This window comes from Ictidomys tridecemlineatus, chromosome 10 (genome assembly GCF_052094955.1).
Source record: "Ictidomys tridecemlineatus isolate mIctTri1 chromosome 10, mIctTri1.hap1, whole genome shotgun sequence".
NCBI classification, from domain to species: Eukaryota; Metazoa; Chordata; class Mammalia; order Rodentia; family Sciuridae; genus Ictidomys; species Ictidomys tridecemlineatus.
The window spans coordinates 135,520,986-135,548,283 of record NC_135486.1 but is presented as its reverse complement, the minus strand read 5'-3'; the positions used below and the strand labels follow the sequence as shown (position 1 = coordinate 135,548,283).

The 27,298-nt window shown below is 44.0% G+C and overlaps 1 protein-coding gene across 4 annotated transcripts in view; it reads left to right on the top strand.

Moving 5' to 3' along the window:
- Snx29 (sorting nexin 29) overlaps window positions 1-27,298 on the top strand; it is a 375,232-nt gene that overhangs the window by 1,819 nt on the left and 346,115 nt on the right. For 3 of the 4 annotated variants that reach the window (XM_078024349.1, XM_078024350.1, XM_078024352.1), the window contains exons 2-3: window positions 15,212-15,273; window positions 16,464-16,516. In XM_078024349.1, coding sequence (XP_077880475.1) covers window positions 15,212-15,273; window positions 16,464-16,516 — 115 coding nt within the window. Of the gene's footprint in view, window positions 1-15,205; window positions 15,274-16,463; window positions 16,517-27,298 lie in introns of those variants that run through there. The other variant, XM_078024351.1, reaches the window with a different exon arrangement.

Genomic DNA, 27,298 nt, shown 5'->3' with positions numbered 1-27,298 from the left:
TGCTTCTCACATGGTTCATTGTCAGGAAATTAGAGCTGTCACTTCTGTAAAGACTGCGTATAGGGTGTAGTGGGGGCAAGGCTGTTTCTTGGAACATGGGCTAGGACTGTGCAATCTTTCAAAATCTTTATGGCCTCATGCATGCTAAACATGAGCTCTACTACTGAGCTACACCCTCAGCCCCAACATTTTCCTTTTTTTTTTTTTTGTGATACTTGGAATTGAACCCACTGAGTTACATCCTCAACTGTTTTTATCTTAAGACAGGGTCTCACAAAGTTCCCCAGGCTGACCTTGTTCTCGGGATCCTTGTGCCTCAACCTCCCTAGTGGCTGGGACTACAGATGTGCGCTACTTCACCTGGATAATCTTTTCTTTTTTATATGACCAAGGAGTCCTTGCCATAAACTCAAAAGTTCTGGACTGTTCTCTCTTTTATCTTTATCAGAGGAGGAAATGAAATTGAGAAGCCAAAGGAAATAATTTTCTCTTTCAAGGAGCCACTTAGCTTAGAATCAAAACTCATTTAAAACTTCTATTTTTAAATTTAATGAAAAAATTATTAGGTCTAAAGGCAAATTATAAAAGGAGACCAACACATAGAGATCAAACAAATGGACACAAGCATTAAGGATGAAAGCCTTCTTTTGGAAAATTTGCAATTGAGGCGGAAAAAGTGGTTGTGGAGGGTGAAGGGGGAAGTCCAAGGGTATTTTTAATTGTTTCTTGAGAATGCATTTTAAAGTGAGTTTCCTCACTTGTGGGATTGATAATTGGCACTCAATAAAATAATGTGGTAATGTGGTAGGAATCTTTAGAGGGAGGACAGGAGGGTGAACAGAGTCAGTCAAGTCACTAAACTTCAGAAACAGAACCAGCAGTCTACACCCACCCCCTTTTTTTGTACAGGGGATTGAACTCTGGGGCGCTTAACACTGAGCCATATCCCCCACCCTTTTTATATTTTATATAAAGACAGAGTCTCAGTGAGACCCTCGCCCCTTTTATAAATAGATGATTTCAAATATCATGAAAGTGGAAAAAGTAGTATAGTGAACCATCACAGAGATTTGACAGCTCATGATAATGTCACCTATATCCATGCCTGTTTTCCCTCTTCCAAGGTTATTTTGCAAGCAAGTCTCAGACAGTATATCCTTGTATCTATACATATTTTAATGTGTATTTCTAAAATACGGAACTCCTTGTTAAAAACACAACTTATTTTTGTTACGATGCCAATGAAAACAAATATTTCCTTACTAGTATCAAATATCTACTCCGGTTTCCATGATTGTCTTATGATTTTATTTTATAATGTACTTTTAAAACTCAGCCTCTAATTTTACATAGTCAAGTTGTTTGAAAGAGACCTAAATGATTTAAAAGACAAAGAGACTATTTTTAGTTTAATTTCTTATAAATTTTTTAGTGTATTCACAGAATTGTGCAGACATCAATTTTAGAATGTTTGTGTTACCCCAAAAAGAAGCTCTGAATTCTTTAGCGGTCACCCCTCAGGCCCCACCCCAGCCTCCTCTATGCATTTGTCTACTGTGAATATTTTTTATAAATGAAATCATGCAAGCTGTCACCTTCATGTTTGGCTTTTTTTCCACTAATGTCATGTTCTTGAGGTTCCTTTTTGTGACCAAATAATATTCCACCATGTGACTATTTCGTGGTTGGTTTGTGCCTTCAAGGGTGGATGGACATTTGGATTGTTGCCATCTTTTTGCTAAGAATAATGCTGCTGTGACACTTCACAGGTTGGTGTGTGGGCGGTTTTTCATTTCTCCTGGTCAACAGAGCTAAAAGTGGAATCACTGGGTATGTTTGTTTGGTTTAACCATCTGAGGAGCTGGGTCAGACTGTCTACCTGTCTGTAGCATTTTACATTCCCACCAGGATGGAAGGGTTGCTTCTCCACATTCTTCCCAACAGTCTTGGATAATAGACATTCTAGGGAGTGTGAAGTGGCACCTCTGTGGTTTTGATTTGCATTTCCCTAATAACTAGAGTGATACTAAGCATCCCTCCATGTGCCTGTTGGCCAGTTGTATACTTCTTTGGAGAAGTGTCTATTCAGATCCTTTGTCCAAGTTTAAAGTTGGGTTTGTCATTTTATTGTTGAGCTGTAAGAATTCTATATAATTGCTGGATACAAGCCCCTTATCAGTATATTTGCAAAATTTGTTCCTGTTGTGGTTTGAGTTGAAGGAAACCAAGTCATTTATCCTAAGGATTCTTTGCAGGATTTGGCCATTGTCTCAGTTTGGTGTGGCTTAACATGCTTTTCAGTTTCTTGTAGATCCTATAAATTGGCAATTATATGTATTTTTGAGTTAAAAATGTATGAGTAGAATCAGAGGTCCGATGGGTTCAAGGTTGAATACATCAAGTGCAAATAACCAGGAAGTGGTATGGCCCTAGATAATGCAAACACGTGATAAATGCATTTTAAAGTGAGTTTAAAGTGGCCAGAAACCACCAACATGACCATTAATAGTGGAGGGGAAAAACTTAATGTGGTATGGTCACATGACAGAAAATGCAAGGATGTTGAAAGGAATAGTGTGATTTTATACACATCACGGTGGCTACATCTTATCATCAAAGTTCTGTGGGAAAAAAAACAGAGTATAGAATTATACCTAAAATATATGCTTTGACGCCAAATAAGGCAGGCAGGCAAGACAGCATTGTGGATTCATATATGTGCATATAAGTAAACAAACTGTCAGAAAGAAAGACACCTGCTTGGGGAGACGCCTGCTGGCCTGTCTTTTTCACCTTCCCTTGTTTGGGGGCCCGTGTCTCTGGGAGGCAGTGGCCACAATTTATTTGTTCTCCTTGGAGAATTCTGTAGATAGGAATGCTTGATTGCTAGCCTCCTCTGGCTGAGGAATTCTGATTTCCAGTTGATGCTTTTGTTTCTACTGGGAAAGGAAAACTAGTAGGGCCAGAAAGCCGCTGTTGTTCCCAGGCACAGTCTTTTGTTCAGCTATGCTGGAGGGTCCTGGCTGCACCTTTCTATCCATGATTATTCTTTCAACAATTGTTCTGACTTTAGAAAGACTGAAATCCCTGCTTCAAAGATGGGGCTGCCAGGTCCAGAGAAGTTGCATGATTTATGAAACAGATAAGCTTTAAGGGCCTTTAAGGGCCTGATAGGTCAGAGTTCTGCGCTTAGTGGGTCATTTGCTGCTATTTCTTGTCTAATGTTTATGTACATTTGGCCACTTTTTCTCATTTTTCTGAAATGTCGAAGGTCATGGTTTTCTGCTTGGCTTTGACTGGGTCCTCTCCAGCAGTGACTTGTACTTGGAATAAAGAAAACAGCTGAAACAAGTGAATGGAAAAAAAAGAATTCTTGTGGTTTTCATTCAAAGCAGAAAAGTGATGCTATTAATATATTTTTTTTCCTCAGGAAGGCATGGGGTTGGCCTGTTATTGGAGAATGTAAGAAGTAAATGTTCTGCTGTCTGCAGACGGTCGACCACCTCGTCTGCTAGCAGGTGCGGTGGACTACATCCCACCGACAAGGACTCCTGCTGTTGTGTCGCATGACTCTGTCTGGGTGACTAATAGGAAGTCAGATTCTTAGTGCTTTTAAAATTGGAACTGAAATCCAAGATTTCATGGGCTTCTCTAGATTCTGGCAATGTGAACCCACTTGCAGATAAGCACCTGCGTCCTGCCCCCATCTGCACACGTAGGATATGCATTCTCAGGGGGGTGCTGGTACCCTGAAGGGGGCGAGAAGAGGTTCTCAGGGGAGGTTAAGATCCACTCCTGTGTGTAGAACACAGATAAGCATGTGGCACACAACCAGATATACAATAAATCTGTGGTGTTAAAATTTCATGGGGCTGGTGATTAGGATAAAAATGTCTAGGATGAATCCTAAAGGGGAAGATAATAGAAAAGATTGAGAAATACCGGTATGAGATGAAGTAATTGTATCATCATCATATAAACATTGCCTTTTGCTAGTTCCCCTAACATTTCAGGATACAGCTCTACCACATTGCTGTCTGGATTCCATACTGGTCACTTGTATGGATTACGTCATCTTGCATGTAGCACAGTTTTTGAACTCTTTGCTTGTGGAGACGCCTGCTGGCCTGTCTTTTCCCCTTGCTCTCTTCCTCCCTTCCTTTCTGTTGTAAATAATGATGCAGTGAACATTTTTGTGCAGAAAGTTTTCCTTTTGGGGGGTTATGTCTTGAGGGTGATTTCCCTCAGTACTGGTTGCTTTTTTTTTTTTTTTTTTTGGTTAAAGCAATGGTGCTAGTTTAGAATGTTGTCAGTAAGGGTGAGGGTGCCAGTGGCAGCAGAGACTGGCCAGAAATTCAGGGTCCAACATTCAGCAAACCTTTACTGGGTGACGGTTTGGTGCATCCTCTTATCACTTTGCAAAGGGCTGTACGTTGGTGTCTGTTGGGGCAAGCTGAGTAAACTTACCACAAAGGGTTCTGCTGGGGTAATGCTGTGTGTATTAGCCAAGATTCTTCATTTGATTAAACTGATTTCAGCAACATGGGAATATATAGTGTCTTTTAGAAAACTTTAAGGATAATTCTGGCCAGCTTCAGACGCAGCTGGATCCAGGTGCTTAGGGAGTCGTCAGGATCACTAGTCCAGCTCTCAACTTTACTTTACTCTCTGTCAGCTTCATCCATAAGCAGCCCTTCCTCCACAGAGGCAAGAGACCTCCCAGTGGCTCTTGGACCACATCCTATAACATAGCAACACTTGGATAAAGAGTGGGCCTTTTCCCTTGTGCTCCAGGAAAAGTCCTAGGGCTGAAACACAGGGTCTGGCTGCCCATGTGGTCATTCTGGAGTCTATCGCTGTGCATCTGGTTGGCCAGGACTGGATCATAAGCGCTGTTCGGAGCCCAAGGGTGAAGTCTGTTCTGCTATATGCCTCGATGGAGGAAGAACTAGAGGAATGGGTTGTTATAATTTTGGGTGGGGGTGGTAGGAAGGCCTCACTGGGAGAGTAATATGTGAGTAGAGGCCTTAATGAGGTGCTTGACCCCTTGGTTTTGCTCCTGAGCAGCTAGAAGGAGTGAAATTCTTTTTTACTGAGGTAGGAGAGGCTGTGGGGGAGCAGATTTGGTGAGCGGAGTTTGAATCCTACAGGGGTGAGGACATTTCCTGGCCGTGGCTCCTGCTTGCTGATCCAAGAACCCCTTAGAGGTCTGGTAGTAGTGCTTCCTTTGCTACCTGGTAGCACCCTGTTGGGCCTAGTGCCCCACTTTCTGAGGAAGGAACAATCATACCCACACCCATCTCAATTTCCTTTGCTTGTGCCTATGGATGTTGGAGTCTGCTCATTCCTCCCCTAACTTTAAAAAAAATATTAAAGCAATAAACCAAAATTAAATTAGAGACAATTATGAAAATAGAGAAGGTACTTAGCACATTAAATATTTAGGTATTACATTTCTTTGTTTAAAGCTTATGTATGTATTCTACATAATTGCATTGAGTTTCCATTTGAATTAGTGTTTCCATTTCATAGCATTTATCCATGTTCCTTCTCTACACAATATTTTAAAAGGCAGTATAACATTTGGTGAAATTAATGTATAGTGGTTAGGTAGGCTTTCTGTATTGTAGCAAAAGAAAGCAAATTCCATTTATGATGTTGTGGGACAGGAATGGCAAATGTTTTCAGTGAAGGGCCAGATAGTAAATATTTTCTGCCTCCTGGGCCATCTGGCCTCCACCCCAAGTACTCATCCTGCTGTTGTAGCATGAAAGGAATCGCAGGCAATACAGACATGAAAGATTATGACTGTGTTCCAATAAAACTTTATTTAGAAAGACAGGCAACAGCTGGATTTGGCACATGGCCTGTAGTTTACTGATCCCTCTTCTAGGACACTGCATTAAAAATCTTTGTGCCCCTTTTGCTGTGTTCAAGCAGTCATTATGCTGTGGTGGGAAAAGCTCTGGATGCAGATGTCCTGGATTTAACTCTCTATTTAACTTGGGCAAAGGTTGGAACTTCTCTGACTCTTAACTCTCCCTTTAAAAAATGGAAATCGAAGCAAATGTGTAGTGCTTTATTTAGCACCTGGAAGACGGAGGGACTGGTGAAGTAGTTATTTATTTTTTTTCTCATTTCCCCCGTTCCTCCCCTTTAGTGTTCAAGGTGTCAAAGGGTATTACATATATATATATATATATATATATATATATATATATATATATATATATATATATATATACACACACACACACACACACACACACACACACACATACATACACACATACACACATATGTATATACAGACACACATATATATACACATATGTATATTTTTAGCTTTTGGTGTGTACTGCACATCGTTTTTCAAAACTCGCAGTGTCAGTATATCACTGTCAGTGGGTGCATCTGATTTTCTATAGTTTAGCACACAGGGAGTTTTCCTTTTAAATGTTTCTTTTAATTATATAATTATAAAATTTTGTTGCATGGTGGTTATTAGTAAGTGTATACTTAGCCTTTCTGCAACCATGAGGGAAGGTACACTTTCTCTTCAAAATATTTGAACACTGCCATTTTAGTGTTTTTCCTACAGCAGAGATTAGGATGCTGGGCCAGCGGCCTAATTTGTAAATAAAGTTTTATTGGCACCCAGCCATACTCATTCGTTTCCTATTGTCTATAGATGCTTTCATACTACAATAGCAGCATTGAGTAACTGTAACAGAGGTCTGATGGCTGGCAAAGCCAAAAATATTTACTGTTTTGCTCTTTTCAGAAAATGTTTGCCCATCCCTGCTCTAGAGAAAATTGATGGCCCTATTCTTTTGCTCATTTGTGAATTGCTGTTGGCTTGGTCTTTGATCTTAGACATCAGGAGCCCATCTGTCTCAAGGCAGAGCCTGCCTCTTTCCACTGTGTGATGGTGGACGATCTGACCTTTTGTCCTCCCTCAGCAGCGCTGCTTTACCCCACAGTCCTGGGAGGAAGAATGGTCACCCATTCATCTGTGTATGAGCTAATGTTTGAGCAGACTACTGCCTATTCCACTGCTGGTATGTTTGGGACAGATACTGTGTCCTGGGTTGGTCTGGCCCTCCCCTTTTAAAGCACTCACCTAGAGAACCCACTAGAGTCTTTATTCTGAGGCAGGAGGATCACGAGTTCAAAGCCAGCCTCAGCAATGGCAAGGCACTAAGCAACTCAGTGAGACCCTGTCTCTAAATGAAATACAAAATAGGGCTGGAGATGTGGCTCAGTGGTCTGTTTTGGGAGAAAGGGAGCATGACTGAACCCCCCCAAAAAGAGTTGTTGAGTTTTCTGTGAGTGGAGGTTCAGTTATGCTCCCTTTCAGCCCACAATAGACTCTCACCTAGGGCAGCTGTGATTACTCACAATCCTTTCCATAATAGAGAATTTGTCAGGGATGTGGCTTGACTGGAGGGCCAGGGAAGCAGAACAGTTTATTGTGTCCATGAGGTGGCAGGAAGGTTTCTTAGAGAAGGTACCATTTGAACCAATCACTAGGAGATTGGTTTTCTTTGGTGATATTTCACAGAAGGAGTCTTCTAAAGTTGAGGTGCCCAAGGGGTTGGTCTGCTCTAGAGGTTGGAAGGCATGGATGGGGATAAAGTGTTGGCTCTGTCACCTCTGGTCTCTTCTTTGGCTAAATGATCCATGGTTCCAAGCATCAGTTTCTTCATCTTCCATAGCAGGGCTGCCAGCTCTGCCTTACAGGTAGTCGTGAAGGTGAACTGTGTATCGCAGAACGGCAAGTTATGTTTGGTTCATGAAGATCTGGCTGGAACACAGTTCTAAAAAGAGTATAATTAGGTACCAACAGTTGACATGAAAATCTGGTTTTCCAGCCTCTTGGAAAACCAGGAGATGGGGCCGTTGCTGATACTGCTGCAAGGTGCTCTTGTCACCTGGAACTGAGCAGCAACTGCCACCTAAGAGGCCTCTGCCCAGCTGCAGTCTCTATCTCACCCTGCCTTCTGCCCTCCCGGCACCTCTTTCATTTCCATTCTCTGCCTTGCAGGGTCACGTACATGCCCCTGCATCTATTGGCAGTTCCTCTGCTCTTCTTGTCTTTAACTTCTGTTTTCTCTCCTTTTTTTAAAAAAATTTGGAATGGTGGTGTGCTTTGGAGGTGGGCAGGAATTAATAGCAGCAACAGCAACAGCAGCAGCAACAGCTGCTATTAATTCCTACCTGATGCCTGCAGGTGTAGGTGTGTGCGTTCCAGCAGCGGGCAGGCGGGGGACGTGCCTGTCCTCTGCTCAGGTCTGTGCAGGGGTCTTGGTAAAAGGGAAAGGAAGATGGGAACGTGATGATGGTGTGGGCTGGCCACAGCCTGCTGGGGGGTCTCTGACGTGGTGCTGGGGGTCCGCTGTGACTTCTGGAATCAGACACTATTATTTTCATTATCAAGCCCCTCTCTCTCGCCATTTGTCATTCGTTCTGGTAGGGTAGTGGTCTGTTAGTTAAATTCAGCCCCAAGCCTGCTCATTAACACCTCATCTAAGGCTGCCATCACACCACAGGGGTGGGGGTGAGGAGTCGTGAAAGCAACCCTGTAGCACACAAAGCCTAAAATATTGACTGTCTGGATCTTTATAGAAACTGTTCGCCGACCCCCACTTGTTAAAGGTGCAGGTTTTTCCAGTGAACACCAGAAGCACAAATCGTCTGAGACAACCCACTGCAGATGCACGGGCATGGGCAGGGCTCCGTGGAAATGCTGCTTGCTGGGGTTTTGTAGGGCATATTGAATGGATCACACAGTATCATTTTGTGTATCCTGTAATATCAATAAGTTGTTTATAATGTATTATTCTGTGCTTCCAGATGTTCTGGCCACTGTGTAGATAATCAGTGCACGTGAAGGAGATCAAAGCCTAAGGGCCATCTGGGAACAGCAGGCGGGGGTTGGGGGGTGGGGTGGCCGTCCCAGGGCCTGGAGAAATGTGGTTGTAGCTGGAGGGGCTGTGGGAGCAAGGCCTGGTTTTAAAAATTAAATCTGGGGATACTATGACATCCTGGAGTGCTGAAGGAATCAGATAGGTGGGGAGGAATAATTGATGATGCTGGAGCATGGTCTTGAGCAGGCGAGAGGAGGTGGGACTCAGAGCACAAGTGGAAGTGTAAGTTACTTAGCTTTTTGGAGTCTCAATTTTGCCACCTATAAAATGGGGCAGTTAAACTTAGGATTTCTCAGCTGCAGCACTGTGGATGTTTTGGACTAGATGGTGCTTGGTCGTGGAGACCATTCTGGGCACTGCAGGTATTCAGCACACCCTGGCCCTCTATCCACTGGATGCCAGTGGCACCCTTGCAGCTGTGATAATCCAAAATATTTCCATACTGATCCAGATGTTAGGGACTTCTATGTCAGACACTCCCCTCTGGGCATTCAGAAGTGCACAAAAGAAGTGAAGGTTTTCTACTGTGTGTCAGTTAGGACTGGGTGTTCCCTGGAGTCATCTCCTTCTGCCCTTGGGGGACTCTCCTGCAGTTGTTCCTTTGCCTTGGAATGTCCTCTTGGCCAGCATCTACCTGTTACAGTCCTCTCTTCCTTGAGGTGGAATTCACACAGAGGTGAATTGTTTAAAAATGAGCAGCTAAGTGGCATTTAGTACATTTGTAGCTTTGTGGGATCATCACCTTTTCATCAGCCAGAGGAAACCCTAACTTCTCCCCTGTCCCCCAGGTCCTGGTGACGTCTAGCTGTGTGTGTGTGGACTTAATGTCTTACTCTTCTCAGTTTGGGAGGCACAGCTTGAGCTTGAGTTGCTCAGTGAACCTCCCCTCCTCCCCCAGCAGGGTGGCAGTGTGGTGTGGTGACAGGAACACTGGTCTGAGTCAGGGGGACCAGGGCCCTAACTTCATCTTGGCTCTTGCATTGCTGTGTGATTTGGGGCAGAATTCTTGGTGTGCATCCAAAGAACATGGCCTTCTTTTCTTTCCTCTCATTCCGGCTTTGGTTATAGCAAGGATTTCACAGTTAGCCTCAGACGAGAGAAGTGTCTCCACTGCAATGAGAGGCAGAGAAAATACCACTGTTTAAATATGTATGTGGCCTCGATCAGGTGACCTACTCTCCCCTGGGCCTCCAAAGTTGTTGGCCAGGAGTACAGTAGGAACATGGCAAGCACATGCTTGCATTTTGCTCATTTTTCCTCCCCAGGGGATCCTGGTTTACCTTTTCATCCTGTAGGACACTAGACCCAGGAGTACGGATTAGATAGCTTTGCCTGTACTTTGGTGTTGAAAGGACTTCTTGGAGCCAGAAGTCTTGATGCCTCTGGTGTGTAAGCTGCCAGCAACAAAAACAGTGAAATCGGACAAGTATAAAGTACTCCGTATATACTAGGCCCTGGTCTGGGTGTGCCCTGTGCATTCACTCACTCAGTGGTCTAGGAGGTGGTCTCTGATGAAGCGCTTAAGGCAGACAGGTGAGTAGTTAGGGATAGGCCTATCTTGTTCTTCCACTCTTTCTTCCCAGGTAGCCCCTTAACTTGAAAGGAGACTCCAGGCAGAAGACCAGAGCCTTGTGGAAAAAATTAATTTAGGACTCTAATGGATTTACACATGAAATTAAACATTACATCCTAAGGACTCTAAACATCAAAGACAACAAGCCAGATGTGGTGGCGCATGCCTGTAATCCCAGTGTCTCAGGAGGCTGAGGCAGGAGGATCACAAGTTCAAAGCCAGCCTCAGCAAAAGTGAGGCACTAAGCAACTCAGTGAGACCCTGTCTCTAAATAAAATACAAAATAGGGTTGGGGTGTGGATCAGTGGTCGAGTGCCCCTGAGTTCAATCCCTGGTACTGCCCCCCCCACCTGGGCCCCAAAAAAGAGAGACAGTAGGTGGCACCTACATACACACCAGGTGATAGGATTTCACGAGGGCGTGTGGTACCTGTGTTAGAGAGTGGCAGGATGACTGCAGTTCTGACAGGTGTGTGGGGCTGAGAGGGATTCCCTGAGCTCCTTTCCATTTTCCATTCTCATTTTGGTAGTGATCTAACAAGAAATGGGAAAAAATCCTCCTCTGGCTTCCTGGTTGATGGTGTTGGCTGGGGCTGCCCCTGGAGAAGGAGCAAGAGGGCTGGGGTTTGGTCACTCAAGTATCACCGAGAAATGCCTTCAGAACTAGCAGTGGGCTGTAGCGGCAGGTTTGTAACAGGGGTGAGCAGGATTTAGCAGGTGGCACTGCCATGAGCCAGTGGACTTGGAGTTGAGTCCCTCTTTGACATTTCCCGTGGTCTAGCTCTGGGTCATTTCCTGTCTGGGCCTTGGTGCTCTCTGTTGAATGGAGCCCCTGTACCTTCTGTTAAGGGTTGAATAAGCCAGTCCTTTACCGACTTACCGTAGCCGGGGCTCAGTAGTGGGCATCAGCTCGCTGCTCCTTTTGGGTGGCTGTAGTGCTTAAAGCTGGAGGATTCTTCTGGCCTGGGCATGTATGGGGGTGCATTCTCTGCCTGTCACTGGGGTAAGGTAAGAAAGAGGACATTGATTTCTCTATCTTCCTGTCTTCACAGGGTCACTGGGTTTGCAGACTGTAGAGCTGACTAGGAGGGCATGATCTTATGCAGAAACCAGTACCCAGGGAAGGGAAGTGATTGTCCCTGTCACATGAATACCATGGAGCTTGGCTTGGATGAGTACTCATGTCTTATGACTTCCCACTCAGCGCTCCTCCCAAGATTCCTCATAGCCAGGGGCCTCTCTGGGCACTTCACCATTGATAAGTGTCCTCGAGGTCACCTGTGCACCCTGTGTCCTATGAGACTCCCTTCTTACAACCCCTCTTCAGGGCTAAGATGGCCACAGGTGTCCTAAGATCAGGATTGTCTCATTTGAGTGCTTCCTGCTTGCAGAAGAGATCACAGCTGGGGAAGTGAACCTCTGGATTGAGACCTGTATAATCTCAGGTTGCTTTTCTGTAGAATATTGGCTGCCTCCCAACCCCCATGATGAAGAGAGATTTTGCAAAGTAAGGCCCAGGAGGCTGCTGACATGTCACTTAGAACAAGCAGGGCAGCAAAGTACCCTAGGAGATATCTAGGATTATTGTGTGTATCAAGAGGTATATGTGCTAAATTCTTTCTGTTCAAGTGTAGGTCAGGAGCCAACCAACATCACCTGGAAGCCTGTGAGAAATGCAGAATCTCGGGCCCCACTGTTCACCTTCTGAATCAAAACGTGCCTTTTTTTAAAAAAGTATTTTTATTTTATTTATTTATTAATTTTTTATGTGGTGCTGATGATTGAACCCAGTGCTAGGTGAGTGCTCTTCCACTAAGCCACAACCTCAGCCCTAGAACCTGCCTTTTAACAAGATGCCCTGGAGATGCATGTGCATGTTAGTTTGAGAAGCACTGTGTTAGAATACGTCAGTAGTGAGGTGATGGAGATTATTTTCCTTGTATATTTTTTTCTGATTTGTTTTTATTGCATTTTTCACATAAATTTTATAATGTGAAAAATAGCAAAGGCATTTCCAGGAGCAAAACTCTATCAAGTTTCTCATTGGCATTGCCCAAGGGCAAGTAGTTGTTGGGTCTAGTACTTGGAAAAAGAAAAGCAGAAGGCCCAACTTCTGTATTCTGATGTTAAAAAGGAGGGAAGTGCAAGGGACAGGGTGTATCTTATTTTATTTTTGTACTAGAGATTAAACCCAGGGGCACTTTACCACCGAGCCACATCCCCAGTCCTTTTTATTTTTTTATTTTGAGTCAGGGTCTTGCTAAGTTGCTAGTTTGGCTTTGAATTTGCAATTCTCTTGCCTCAGCCTCCTGAGCTGCTGGGATTACGGGTGTGCACTACTGTGCCTGGTAGGAGCATGATTTATTGGTAGACACAGGTGTCAAGGGAGGTGTTGGAGGGTCTTGGGCAGGTAGGTCTGTACCCATCCTGAATGACGATGGCCATTCTCTTCTGTTGGGAATGTTTTCCTTGTTAATACCCTCTTCTTACTGGGCAGTGGTGGCGCACACCTGTAATCCCCGCGGCTTGGGAGGACCATAAATTCAAAGCCAGCCTCAGCAACAGTAAGACATTAAGCAGCTCAGTGAGACTCTGTCTCTAAGTAAAATACAAAATAGGGCTGTGGATGTGGCTCAGTGGCCAAGTGCACCTGAGTTCAATCCCCAGTAACCCTCCCACCAAAAAAAAAAAAAAAAAAAAGAATGTGGTAGCATCTGATGTATTGGTTGTTTTACTGTGTGTCCTGGAATATCAACTTCCTGTTTTCCTCTCCAGGCTTGGAATAAGGCAAGAGCCTTGGTGTGGTGGTCCTCACACAGGCTGTAAAGGGGCAGTCTTGTGTTAGGATCACATCAATTAGTGTTCAAGTTGGAGCAAATCTAAACCTTTACCCTTGTCCACGGACGCCCTGTGACTGGCCCCTTCCTGCCTGTCTGATGGTTCCTTTCTTTTTTGCTCAAGTCGTGGCAGACTTCCTTCTAGTCCTGGAAGACTAGGGCCCCCAGCTGTTTGCTATGCCTGGATTTTTTGCCCTTCTGTTTTTTTTCCAAGGCTGCTCCTCCTCTTTGTAGAGGGCTCAGCTCAAATGCCGTCTGTGTAAAGAGGCCCCTATGGCTGCACTGCCTAAGTGGCCCTCTTCCTTCCTATCTCACCCCTCTGTTTGGTTTTTCTTTATGGCCTGGCTTTCTAACATCACTTGCTGGTAGATTTTAGCTCCGTGGGAAAGTGGCACAGTCCTGTGTCCTTGCCGCTTAGAGCATTGCTTGCCACACATTTAAAAGTTAAATGCATCCTAAGTAGATCCACTGATCAGTGCACATCATTGTTTGATGCCTCTGAGCTTGTTTCCCTGTGCATCTGTGGTGTCACGGCTGCCAGGGGGATTTCGAAGGTTAAAGGAGGCGCTGCATGCAGAGTGCTCAGCTTGTGCCTGTCATGCGGGAGTGTCCAACACATGGTGGCAGTTGTTATCAACTGATTGGCCTTTACTTGATGTGCAGGAATCAGGGACCATCTCTGAGACAGTGCTCCTCTCAGGTGCAGTCCACATAGAGTTGCCCAAGACAGAAGCAGCTTGATAGCAATTCAACACTTGTGGTGTGGAGCATCTTTGAAAGACTGTGCTCTGGGCCTGCATCATAACCTGCAGCCTTGTCTCTGTTGATTGGAGTCATTGTGCTTCTTATGGAACTTGGGTTTTAGAGTATCAGTGACCCACCTGGTACTTTGGTGCCTCAGACCTTCTTAAACAGAAGTTTGGTGTATGTCATATATTTCATTTGGGGATGTTTTTGGCTGCAAGTAACAGCCCAATGTGTAGTGGCTCGAACAAATGAGGGTTTTTATTTGCTGAGAGTTACATCATTTCTGGTATTGGTTTAGCAATAATATCCAGTTTTGTGCCTTTGTAATTCTTTTGACCTTTCCCTGAAGCACTTGGCTTCATAATGGCAAGATACTGCTATGGCTCCACCCCACTTGTTTACAACTAAGGCAAGGCATGTGAGTGGAGGAAGGCATGATGCCCTGCATATCTGTTCTCTGTATAAAAAGGTGTAACTTTCCCAGTACTCCTCTTATTACTTCTCATTGGCCAGACTTCTTAAGGTCAGCCTTGCTGCTGAGAAGAGGAATTATTAGGGTTTTAGTGTTGGTTGCTGCAGGTGATGTGGGGAAAGGATGCTGGAGGTAATGGTGAGATCAGCCAGCAAGCAGGTTCTCCCAACCTAGTAAACTCATCTTTGATGTTAGAATGTGGGTTGTCAACTGCAGTCAGTTTTTCTTCCCAGAAGATAATGGCAATATTTTGAGACATTTTTATTGTCACAGCCCAGGGCTATGTGTGTGCTGATGGTATCTAGTGGGTGGGTAGAGGCCAGCGATGCAGATAAACCTTCTATAGTGTCTGTAGTGCAAGGTTGGAAACCCTTAGCTAGACCATTGTGGACATGTTCCTCAAATTTGGGGAACATGTATCTCCAGCCCTTTTTATTTTAATTAGGCTAACTGTTTACTTGTGGTGCAGAAACAGGCAAATGGCCCAACTTCATTGTAATAATGTAGATTCCTGGTACCTTGTCTTGCTATTGATTTTGTTAAATATCAGCAAAGGACTGATCCTAGTTGGGGACAGCCACACACTGTAATGTCAGAGGATTTATTAGAAGGCCAATATCAAACAGAACTAATTAAACCTCATTGCATTTTAGGATCACAGAACAATGACAAAAGACAGTTTCTGCTGGAGAGACTGCTGGATGCAGTAAAACAGGTAAGAAGAACACACATGCTTGGCGTTTGGGCTGAGCAAGGGTGTCAGGTAATGACCGTAGAAGTCACTTCTTGCCTTTTGTATAAAAGACTACTTGTGTGTGGGAATGCTGAAGAGTTTCCCTTGGGAAATGGTAGAACAGGGAAGGTGGTCCAATTAGGGATGGAGGAGGTCTTGTGTCTTCAGTTTCCAAACCCTCAGGAGGACTTGGTTCTTCAGTGATGTCCCTTTGAGAAGGGCATTGGTGAAAGGACATGGCCTGGGGCTCAGATGTGGCTGGGGTCGAATGCCAGCTTCCTCTCTTTGTAGCTGTTTGTGCAGGGGCAGCTCATCTGCCCTCTCTCAGCATCCTTCTTCTCCCTCGGATCTGGTTCACTTTTCTCCACAGGGTGCCTGAGCAGCGAGTTGCCATGTCTTGCTAAGTTCCCCAGGTTGTCCTCACACTTAAGATACCTCTGCCTCAGCCTCCTGGGATTTCAGGCATGCACCACTGCATCTAGCAAATTATATGTATTTTTGATCAGAAGTTTAGGAATCTTTCAAGTCTGTTATCTACAGCAGAGATTCTCACCTTTAAAAGAGAGTAGTGGATAGTGGTGATGGTCATGTACAACATTGTGAATTGAATTTTATACTTAAAATGGTAAGTTTGATGTTATCTTTATTTTACTACAATAATTAAAAAAAAAGCTAATTTGGTTTTGTTTGTACTCTCTCTGGAAAGACTGTCATTCAGTACAACCCAATGACTTGTTCAAAGCTTGATCCACACAGTCATCATTTTACAGTCAGTCATAACAACTAGGGCTCTGTCAAAGAGGAGCCGTCCCTCAGGTCTGTGGGAGTCTTACTCGCCGCCTGTTGAGAGCTCCTGGTGTGGTTGGTGGGCAGCAGGCAGCCGGGGCAGCATCCCTGAGGTCTGCAGAGAGCCGTGTGCTCTGTTTCCTGTCAGTGTGTTTTCCCATGAGGTTGGCTTCCCCAAGTGGGTGCTGAGGCTTCCTTTAAGTGGCAGAGATGTTTACCTTCTTAACTCTGTGCTGTCACCAGGGCATAGGGACCTCCAGATGCGGCATTGGGAATTTATGGCCCCGTGTCCTGCTCCTGACCTTGAAGTTCTGTGTGGGCTGTTTTGTGATGTTTGGAGCATCCTGTGCCCACAGCTGATCTCAGCAGTTTCTTTTTCCATGCAGTGCCAGATCCGCTTTGGAGGGAGAAAGGAGATCGCCTCCGATTCCGACAGCAGGTAAATATGTCCCTCCTGAAACCACTTACAGTCAAGAAAAGGTAGCAAGAGATGGCCAGCTTTTGCAGTTGTCTAAAACATTTCACTTTCGCATAATTCTCCTTCTAGGGATTTTTTACTTTTTTCTTCTATTTTTTTTTTTTTTTTTTGAGCTACTAGAGATGAACCCAGGACCTGGCACTGTATACGTGCTAGGCAAGTGTTCAACTGCTGACCTGTGTATCTCCAGCCCTTTTGATTTTAATTTTTTTTCTTTTAAATTGATACCAGGGATTGAACCCAGGACGCTTAAACACTGAGCCACATCCCAGCCCTTTTAATTTTTTATTTTGAGACAAGGTTCTTACTAAGTGGCTTAGGGCCTCACTAAGTTGCCGAGACTAGCTTTGAATTAATAATCCTCCTGCCTCAGCCTTCTGAGTCACTGGGAATACATGCATGCACCACCAGGCTTGGCTTTGATTTTAATTTTGAGACAGGATCTCACTACTTTGCTGAGGCTGGCCTAAAATTTGCAATCCTCCTACTTAGCCTTTCAAGTAGCTGGGATTACAGGCATGTGCCACCTTGCCTAGCTCTAGGAATCTGTTTTGAGGAACTACTTGAAATATCTTTCTGTGTAAAGTTATTTTCAGGATGACTTGTAATTATGAAAATTCAGGAACCTAAATACATAATAACTGGGAAATGGTAAATCAAGAGTGGTACAGTAGTAGGCTGGTATGTTATGTAGCCAATAAAAATGATGTTCATGTAGATTTTTTAAAGCAGAACAATGCATATGTTCCAACTTAAAAATTACATATTTAGTAAATACACATGTGTCATAACAATAAAAAGAGCAAGATACCTAATTATATGGGTGCGTAGTGGCCCTAGTTATGTTAAACAACGGCTCTGGGGAAAAACATAGCAAAATATGAATAGAGCTATTGTTGGGGATATGAATATTGAAAATCTTTGTTTTCTGGTATTTTTAATGTTTTTAATTTTGATCATGTGGACTTTTTATGGAAAATGTGTCCCAAAACTTGCTGTTGACATTACAACCCAAGAAAGGCTGACATAATTGCATAGGCTTATAGCGTTGGCTGGACATAATTTAACGTTTTGGGAGAGGTAAGAGACACACAGGCGTCCAGTCCCTGTTGGAAATGTTTTGTGATGTCAATCAGAGCTCATCCATGCTCTGCAGCCCTGGGGGAAGCTGAGGAACATTCCAGCTCGGCATTCATCTCATTCAGGGCCTGCAAACTGCCCCTGTCCCCCACCCTCTTACCCCAGCCCACCAGCAGAGTCAGTCGTTCTGTCCTCACGTCCCTTTGTTCTTCTGGGGAGCTTAATAGCCGTGAACCCAGCATGGAGGGCCACATTACAAAGCAATGGGGATTCTTTGAAACTGGCACAGATTGAAAATGACACTCCCCCTCCTTCCCTTCTTTGTTTTTTCTCCACAACACTCACTGTCCAAGAAACCACAGTATGCTTTGAAATTTTGCCTCTTAACTCCTGTCCCTGTAGGACCAGATCTTTACAGAGATGCTTAGCTCTTGTTTACTGATATATGTCCAGTGCTCAGAAGCATCTAGAAGTTGCTCAGGAAAGATTTGGTATCCTGATGAGTATGTTACATTGTCCCATAGTCAGGTGTTTAAATGTCTATCAAGGCTTGTGAGCTTCAAGGGCAAAAGGGCTGCTTCCCTAATTTTTTTTTTTTTTAATTATCAGCATTTTGTGCAGACATTTTGGGTCTACCCTATGTTAGGAGGCTCAGTATATGTTAAGCACCAGGTTATTAGACTGATGTATTGATTCGGTTCTTCCTGAAGGCCCACTGTGGGTACTGGTCTTGGTAGAACAGGGTTTCTTATTTTGGGATCCAAGGTCTACCTGCATCAGAATTTACCTAGGAGGCAGATTTCACATCCCACTCTAGATCCCCTGAATTAGGGTGTGTGTGTGTGTGTGTGTGTGTGTTTGTGTGTTTGTGTGTGTGTGTGTGTGTGTGTGTTTGGGGAGGACTACTTTAACTTCTATTATGTAAAATGTTATTTTTTATAGTAGCTTGGGAATTTGCATTTTCAGTGAGCTCCCCAGGTGATCCTAGTGGACACCAAAGCTTTCAGTCCAGTCATTGTTCCAGGCCTTGGAATACAGAGGTTATTCAGGGCTCACAATTCCCGGGCCATGTTGGTCTGTGTGTGTGAGCATATGTGTGGATGTGCTTGGTGTGAGTGTGGATGTATCCATGACTTCTTCATCATTTTTCTTCATAATTGTGTCATCCACATCATGAGAGAAGCAATCATGCTCTGAATGTTAGATTAATGTGTTCCTATATAATAATAATAGAATACTATAACTTCTATTATGTAAAATGTTATTTTTTATAGATTTTTATTTTTTTAGAATTTAAAAAGTTAATTACTTTCACTGTTACTCTTGTTTATCTCTAAAAGTAGCACACTGCTTAATATTAATAACTTATTGTTTTTTATTGCTTTTCCTTCTTTAATTTTGATGCGTAGTCTTTAGGACAACCTCAGGAGGAACAGTGGTGTTATACTTTATTAACTGATGAGAAAACAGACTTTGGCAAAATGGGAGCACCTAGGTTAGACATCTTGGAGGTGTTAGAGTTAGGAGTTGGACCCTTGTCTCTTGGAATCTGTAGTATACAGTTGGCCCTCTGTATCTGTGGGTTTCACTGCTGTGATTTCAACTAACTGCGCATTAAAAGTATTTTAAAAGTGCCAGTAGTATACCTTAGTGGCAAAGTGCTTGCTTAGCATGTGCAAGGCTTTGGCTCCTATTCCTAGCACTAGGGAAATAAAGAGATAAGAAGGAAGGAAAGAAGGGGGGGGGAGGAAGGAAGAAATGAAGGAAGGAAGAAATGAAGGAGAGAAGGGAGGAAGGAAGGAGAAATCGTATCTGTACTGAACACAGACATTTATTTGGCAATATAGTATTACCACTGTTTTCCTAGCATTTCCCTTGTATTAGGTAGTATAAGTTAATCTAGAGATAATTTAAAGTACATAGGTTTTGTGAAAATGTACATAGAGGATGTACATAGGTTCTGTGAAAATCCTATGCTGGGGGGGACTTGAACATCCTTGGGTTTTGGTAGCTCCGGGGGTTCTAGACTCAGTCTCCTCTGGTCACTGAGGGACCACTGTACTGTTCTTTCTGTTCTTTCACATTTAGTGATTCTGTTGGTTCTGAGGCTGGGTTTCCAAAATAGATTTCCCCCCTTGCAGAGTTTCTTCCCAATTGTTAAGTCCTGGTCTTATCTCTGAAGTGTGTCTGGCCAAAGGGCGGCACTGACATCACGGGAGAGGCTGCGTCACTGTCCCAGTCTGAAAGGCAATTTCACCTCCAGAGAGAAAGTGGCCATTTTGAAGTAGCTGGGCTGTGGGGTGAAAAGGTGGACATGTCCACCCCACACAAGTGCAGCTCCAGAATGCAGCTCCAATCTGGGGTGATTCTCTGTGGCCCTCTGCTGCCCCCCTGACCCAGTCACCAGCATCTGTCACAGGATGGCTCTGGCTTTCCAACTGGCTCCCCATGTGTTCTTGTTCTTGTCCTGCCTCCCCTGCACTGGGAGCATTCTGGAGAGGGAGAGCACATATTCTCTCATCTCACTTCCTGATGCATCCTCACCTCCTCACCCTCATTCACACACTCCTCTCTTTTCTCTTAGAAAGACCCCTCCACACCTTTAAGGTGGCCTTGAAATCTCATGTGCTTTCCCTGCTGTCTGTTCTAGCCACTGTTAAAGCTTCTTATTGTTCTGTCAGGGACCTCTCCTCCACTCCACTCCTACCTAGTACTTCACCTCTGCACCTATTTCCCTGTTCTGTGCCATGGATTGGCAGACGTTCCCGGTGAAGAACTGGATTGGCTGTTGCGCCATGCTTTGCGCTGGCCCGTGCTCTGTGCTGTCTGTCATCTTAAATAAGACTGTTTCAGATCATACATTCAGATGATGAACTGATGGCCCCTGTGTGCCCAACTGGATGACAAGCCGGAATTAAGTCTGTTTTGCCCACTCTTAGTCCACAGCATCTGTTCATAGTCAGTGCTCAGTAAATATTTATTGGATCGTCATTTGTTCAATAGTTAGTTTCTGGATATTTGTTTGGTGTCAGGCTCTGTGCTGGACAGTGGGGCTTCCCAGACATATCAGACTCATCTCTCCCCCTCTGGTGGCTTTCCAATCACTGGGAAGACAGTCTAATAAGGCAGTGACTACAGATGGTACGCTAAGGGCCATGTCCAGTGGGCTGTTGATGCTCCGCAGGCTGCCTTGAGGGTATGTGGGTGCACACGCCCTGGTTGGGAATCATGTCCCTTCTCCCTGTGGTTAGACTGCACACCCTCCTGGCCTGAAGACGAGGTACGCCTTGCTAATTGTGACAATGGAGAGATTGGGCAACTGGGCTAGATATGGGGGGATGTTGGTTTCTTCCCGAATCAGGATGCTGTGGGAGTGCAGTCTGCTTGGGCCCACCTGTCACCCAGCTTACGATACTTGCCCATCATTCACTGCCTGTCGACGGAGAGGTAGACTGCAGATAGAATGGAGGGGCAGTTGTAAATTTGTGAGCTTTGTAGAAGTTTGCATCTGCTCTCAGAGGAGCAACTGAAGTTGGAAGATTTCTTTCTATGTAACTTGGGGCCCTTTTCTTGGTCCCATTTGGAAAATGGGGCATCTCTTTCGTATCAGCCTTCTCCAGGAATCTAAAAATCAGCATCTTCTTGGAAACAATAGAGAGATTTTGTGAGAGATTTGTCTTAATAGGCCAAGTGCTATCTTTGAATACCATTTGAAATTGACTGTCATTCTGGGGGCTGGGATTGTGGCTGAGCGGTAGAACCCTCGCCTCACACATGCAAGGCCCTGGGTTCGATCCTCAGCACCACATAAAAATAAATAAATAAATAAATAACATAAGGGTACTGTGTCCAACTACAACTAAAAAAAAAAAATTTATAGAAGAATTCTAGACAGGTTTTGGAAATGTTTGCTTTGAATGCAGCTAGAGTTAGCCGGTTGGGATGACCATCAGTAGGAATCTTTGAAAGGATAGTTGCTATGGTTTGAATTTATGTGTTGGAAGCTTAATTCTTCAATGTAAGCAGGGTGGGGCCCAGTGGGAGGTGTCTGGGTGATGGGGACAGAGCCCCTCTTGAATGATTAATGCCTTTCTCTTGGGAATGAGTTAGCTAGGAAGGGAGTTCAGTCTGCCTTTCTCTCTTGTATGTGCCTGATTGCTCTTCCTTTAGTTGAGAAAAATGAGGCCCTTGCCAGCACTGTGCTTTTGAACTTCCCACCCTCCAGAACCATGGGCCAGAATAAACCCCTTTCCTTTATAAATTATCCTGTCTCAGATATTTTGTTATAGCAACAGAAAATGAACTAAGACAATGGTACAAGTAACAGAATATTGGAAAATCCATGGCTGGCAAGGTTTGGGAATAGGAAGGAGTCAAGCTGCTTTGAAAGGCTCCTAAGTCAGAAGTAAGAGCTTCAGAAATTGTTTCCTTGCACGAGTGGCCCTGTTGCTGGAGGAAGCACTAGCTCTTCTCTTACTCTCTATTCTGCTTAATTGACATTCCAGGGAGGAAGTATCTGACTGGCCAGTCTCAGGTCACTTGGCTTCTCCTGGGCTGGCAGCAGCAGCAGCAGCAGCAGCAGCAGCAGCAGCAGCAGCAGCAGCAGCAGGAGGATTTGGCTGAAGGAGCTTTCTGGGACCCTGTTGGCTTCTCTTAGTGAAAAGATGTCTACTTAGGTTCACTATCCCACCAAGTCTGTAGCCAGGGAGGAAAAAGTGAATCTTCAGAACCAAATATGGGCTGGGCTCAGTGGTGCATACCTAGATCACAGCTACTCAGGAAGCTGAAGCAGGAGGATCGAAAGTTCAAGGCTGGCCTCAGCAACTTAGACCTGTCTTCAAGTGGAAAAAAGGGCATTACTCAGTGATAAAGCAGCCTGTGTTCATTTTCTAGTACTGAAAAAAAAAACAAAACAAAACAAAAATAAAATATAGGTGCTTTTGTAAAGGTAGAATGAATACAAGGTGACCAAAGCCCAGCAGCTGTTCACTTGGCCAGCTGTTGTGGTGGTGACTTTGTAGTGCTATGTGGTGTGAACAATGTCTCATCAGGTCACCTGTCTCACTTTATCCTTGCAGCCACTCTGGGGAGTAGGTGGGCAGGAGGGGGACAGACTTCCTACTTACAGGCATAGAAGCTAGGGGACTGGTCACTCATGCAGTCTTATTTATCATGTCTCCCAGTGTTGACGTGGGGCTTGTCGGGAGTGGAATGAAGATTGGAGCCCAGACTTCTGGTTCCCAGTGTGGCCCTCATTCTTTAAAGCCAGGTCCCCTGTTGTTTTATGGCACACACTTTCCCAAAGTGAGAGATTTGTGTCACTGCAAGTATTTGACATCATTTTAGATGTTAAATGTCATGGTATTTCTTTCAATTCTTTTTCAGGCTCAATGATATCAAGGGGAAAGACTCGGTTTGATATTATGTTGAACTAAATGAAATTGCAAATATTTGATCATTTTTGACCTACAAAAATGTCAGTTTGTTCAAAATAGTTTAAAATACATGTCTCTTACACCTCTCTCCCCCGCTTTTAAACAGCATGTGCAGATTTTAGTCTCAGCTTTTTTTCTGTCTATGCAGAGAGTCAGAATTTAATACTTCAATTTCCTTGACTTTAAGGCCTATTCTGTTTATGTCATGTGATACTGGTTATAGTAGCATATAGTTTTTACATAGTGCACATATATATATTTTATATAGCAGTTAGTTTTTTAGAAATATTTTTTAGCAATATAGTTTTTTCTTTTTTAAAACGGATATATTTAAGTAAAAAAGGAGTCAAGTTTAAGACAAATAATTAAATTATAGTGCAGCTGGGCAAAGTGGTACACGCCTGTAATCCCAGTGGCTTGGGAGGCTGAGGCAGGAGGATCTTGAGTTCAAAGCCACCCTCAGGAACTTAGCAAGGCCCTAAGCAACTCAGTGAGACTTTGTTTCTAATACATATATGGCTGGAGATGTGGCTCAGTGGTTAAGTGCCTCTGGATTCAATTCCTAGTACTAAAAAAAAAAAAAAAAAAAAAAGTGCACATTTTCCAGTGTGACAGAGTGGCCCAGGTGTTGGTGAAGACGTGGTAGGGAAGAACATGTCAGCAGGGCCAGGGTGCTTGTTGGAGTTTTGAGGCTGCTAATGCCAGAAATCCAAAGTGTGTGTTGGGGGGAGGGGGAGGAGAGGTTTGTTGGATCTTGTGAGATTGATACAGCAAGATGCAGCCATCCTCACACTAAAGCCTAAAATAACATTTAGGGGAAATGACAGCCAGGAGTTGTTTTCCTTTCAGATTATGTCCCCAGAAACCTCCCCAGGAGGAAGCGGTGGCTGTCTCTGGGCTCTGTCATGAGTGCTTGTCGTCACTTTCTGTTGGTGTTGCTTTTTAGCTCTGTTTTCCCCTGAGAACAAAGGCTCATTCTCATGGCTCATTAAAATTATCCCATTTTCTGCCAGACTGGCCTGTGGTGAGGATTTAAAATAGCTTTTGATTAGTTTGCCCTGTAGAAATAATGGCCCAAGAACTCAGCAGGTCCTGGAAGTTACCTCAAAGGCTAGATATGTGACTCTTCCACAGAGGCATCTTCTTCCATGTGGATTTACAGAACATAATCTTGACATTTCCCTGCAGAATTATACATAGTGATGAAACAGAGGGGTAGTAAAACGGGTGTGGGGTTCAAGCCTCAGATTTTGAATCTGGGTGTTGCTAGTTCCCAGTCATGGTGTGCTTTTGGGCAGGTTTCTGACTTTCTTGAGTTCCGGTTTCCTTATCTATAAAACGGGGATAGTGCCATTAATTTTCGTATCATGGAATTGAGAGTTAGCTTATGTGCAGGCCCCAGAATGATGCCTGCCAGCCAGTAAGTTTTTAGCAATTGTTGGCTAAAAAATTGATTGTCATTTTGATGACATGTGAAGAATCTTCAGACTCTGTAGATATTTCCTATACGCTGAGTCTCTGCCATTATGAGTGCTGCTGAGTTGACTTTAGGTATTTATCTCAGAATGTTTGAAAATTGTAAATATTTGTCCGTCTTCAGGTGAGGAGGGCAGGAGAAACCAGAGGACAATTTCTTCTTTGAGAGCATGCCAGGGAGAGGGTGTGTGAGTGTGTGTGTGTGTGTGTGTGTGTGTGTGTGTGTGTGAGTGTGTGTGTGTGTGGTGTGTGTTTGATTTTTATCTATTAGGGAATTAGAAACAGTTTTGGGCATTTCAGTAAGCTAAAAAACAAAAGCAGCTGCCCTTTGCTATTCTCTAATGTTATTCTTAACACATTTGAAAATTGTCACATGTGTTCCTCTGGACACTTATGAAACCAAACAGCCTTTTCAGGGGCATTTTTCCTCTTTTCAGTGTCTCTGTGGGTTCATCAGATGACTTTGGTCTTCATTGTATCATGTGTTTCTTGCTAGCCTCTTTTTAGTTTGAGGTTTTGACTGGGTGTTATCCTGGCAAAACTCCTGGGTTTAATTGGATTTAACATCTACCGGAGTCCTTTATTTCCACTTAGAGACTCCCTAGTAGATATTCACACTTGTTAGGCAAGTGCTCTACCCTGGAGCTACATTCCCAGCCCTATAATTTTTTTTTATTTTACTGTATTGATCAAATGAATTGATTACTTTTTGGATTATTTTTTTTGAGCAAATGTGGGACTCTAGGGTTTTTAGCAAATCTGAGCATCTCCATATCAATTTTAAATCAAGATTTATCTTGTATGTATTGCTGGTTGCTAAGAAAGAGCAGCGCACGCCCCAGTAAACAGCACGTAAGCACCGCTGTCGTCGCCATTGCATCATTGTGTGCTTTGGTGTCAGACATACCCTGCCCATTGTGGTCCCAAGCCACTGATGACCAGATGTGGGGATCTGGGCTGCTTTATCTCCTCTATGCCTTGGTTGCACCACAGAAAATCAAAGGATGAGTTATGGTATGCACTTCCGAGGGTTATGGTGAGGATTAGCTGCAAACTTGCACACCCAGCAAGAACTTGACAAACTTAATATGATTTTTAAAAATATGACTAAGCATACATACATGCGTGTGTGTGTGTGTGTGTGTGTGTGTGTGTGTGTGTGTGTGTGTGGTGCTGGGGATTGAATAGGGCCTTGTGCACACTAGGCCAACACTCTACCCTGAGCTGCACCCCCAGCCCATACCTGTGTTTTTGAGTATTTACTGAAATTAAGGGCCAGAATGATTGGTCATGAATTCCTCCATTCAACAGATACTTATGTTGAAGGTGCTCTGTTGCATTTGGGAGACGAACTGGATGAGGTGGTTGCTGTTGTCAAGGAACTCCAAGTGGAGTCCAGGAGATGGACATGGAAACTGTGGTGACAATCATGTGGCCTGTGATGATAATTAGATAGTATTGAGCTGACTGTGGGCTGGTTAGTGGTTAAATGGGCAGGGTGGGGATTCTGGGCTCTTCCTGGGTAGAGAAGTGGTGAAAGCATTGTTGGGTGTGTAGTGTGTATTTCCCCTATATCTTGACCTGCTAAGGTTTTTTTTTTTTTTTTTTTTTTTTAACTTTGGCTATTTCTGTACCATTTTCACAATACATGTCCTTTCTATGTGCCACCCTGAGCCAGAGGTTGGCTTAAGGTAGAATTTCAAGGCACTGTCTACTGTGTTCTTGTCAAAATAATGCCATCATCAAAGATTGGTGAGCTGGTTCAGTTTCTTTCTGACACATTAAGATGATGAACACAAACAGGTTCCTCTGTGTTCCCTGTGTACCTATGGTGTGGGGCAGAAAGGAAAGAAGTAAAGATCCTGGCAGTCCTTTCTGTGTTTCAGAAGCACAGCTTCTGCTCAGGATGCCGGGTGGGCAGTCAGGCTGTGGGGTCTGGGGTCTGAGTGGACAGTGAGGATGGCCTTTCGGCTCTGCTCAACCTTTGCATCTGTGGTGACTTGAAAATGGCTCCTTATGAGTCTGCACTGCTGCTGTGTTGTCAACTGTTTTATGAGGGGAAGGGCCCTGATTTTATCTCTTCTACATGTTTTTTATCCTTTGGGTAATTTAAGTTAATGACCCAGGAATTATCTACTTTGTGTGTGTGTGTGTGTGTGTGTGTGTGTGTGTGTGGTCCTGGGGATCAAATCTAGGGCCTTGCACATGCTAGGTAAATACTCTGCTATGAGCTACACTCCAGCCCTATTTCCTTCCTTCCTTCCTTCCTTCCTTCCTTCCTTCCTTCCTTCCTTCCTTCCTTCCTTCCTTCCTTCCTTCCTTCCTTCCTTCCTTCTTTTTCATTCTCATATAATCATTTACAAATAAACACACACACACACACACACACACACACACACACACACACACGAAGAGCAGAAATGGGATCACGTGTAATATTCTGTACCTTTATTTTTTTTTCCTAGCCTTCTCCTGCTGAAACACTTCCAAGTAATAGTTCTAACAATCCTGTTTTAAAGGCTGCAGTCTATTGCAGAATAAAGATGTCCCAGGAGGAGTGCTGCCTGCGAAAGAACATTGACCTGTCTCAGTTGTCACTACTCTGGACAATGAAGCAGTAGCCACCCTAGCACCTTGCCTTGTGCACGGAGGACTTGATTTCTTCTGTGTAGATGCCCGGAGCTGGGTCGCTGGGTCCGGGGGGAAGGGCTTCTAGCTTTCTAAGTGTTCTGGCAGCAGTGCTTGAGACTCC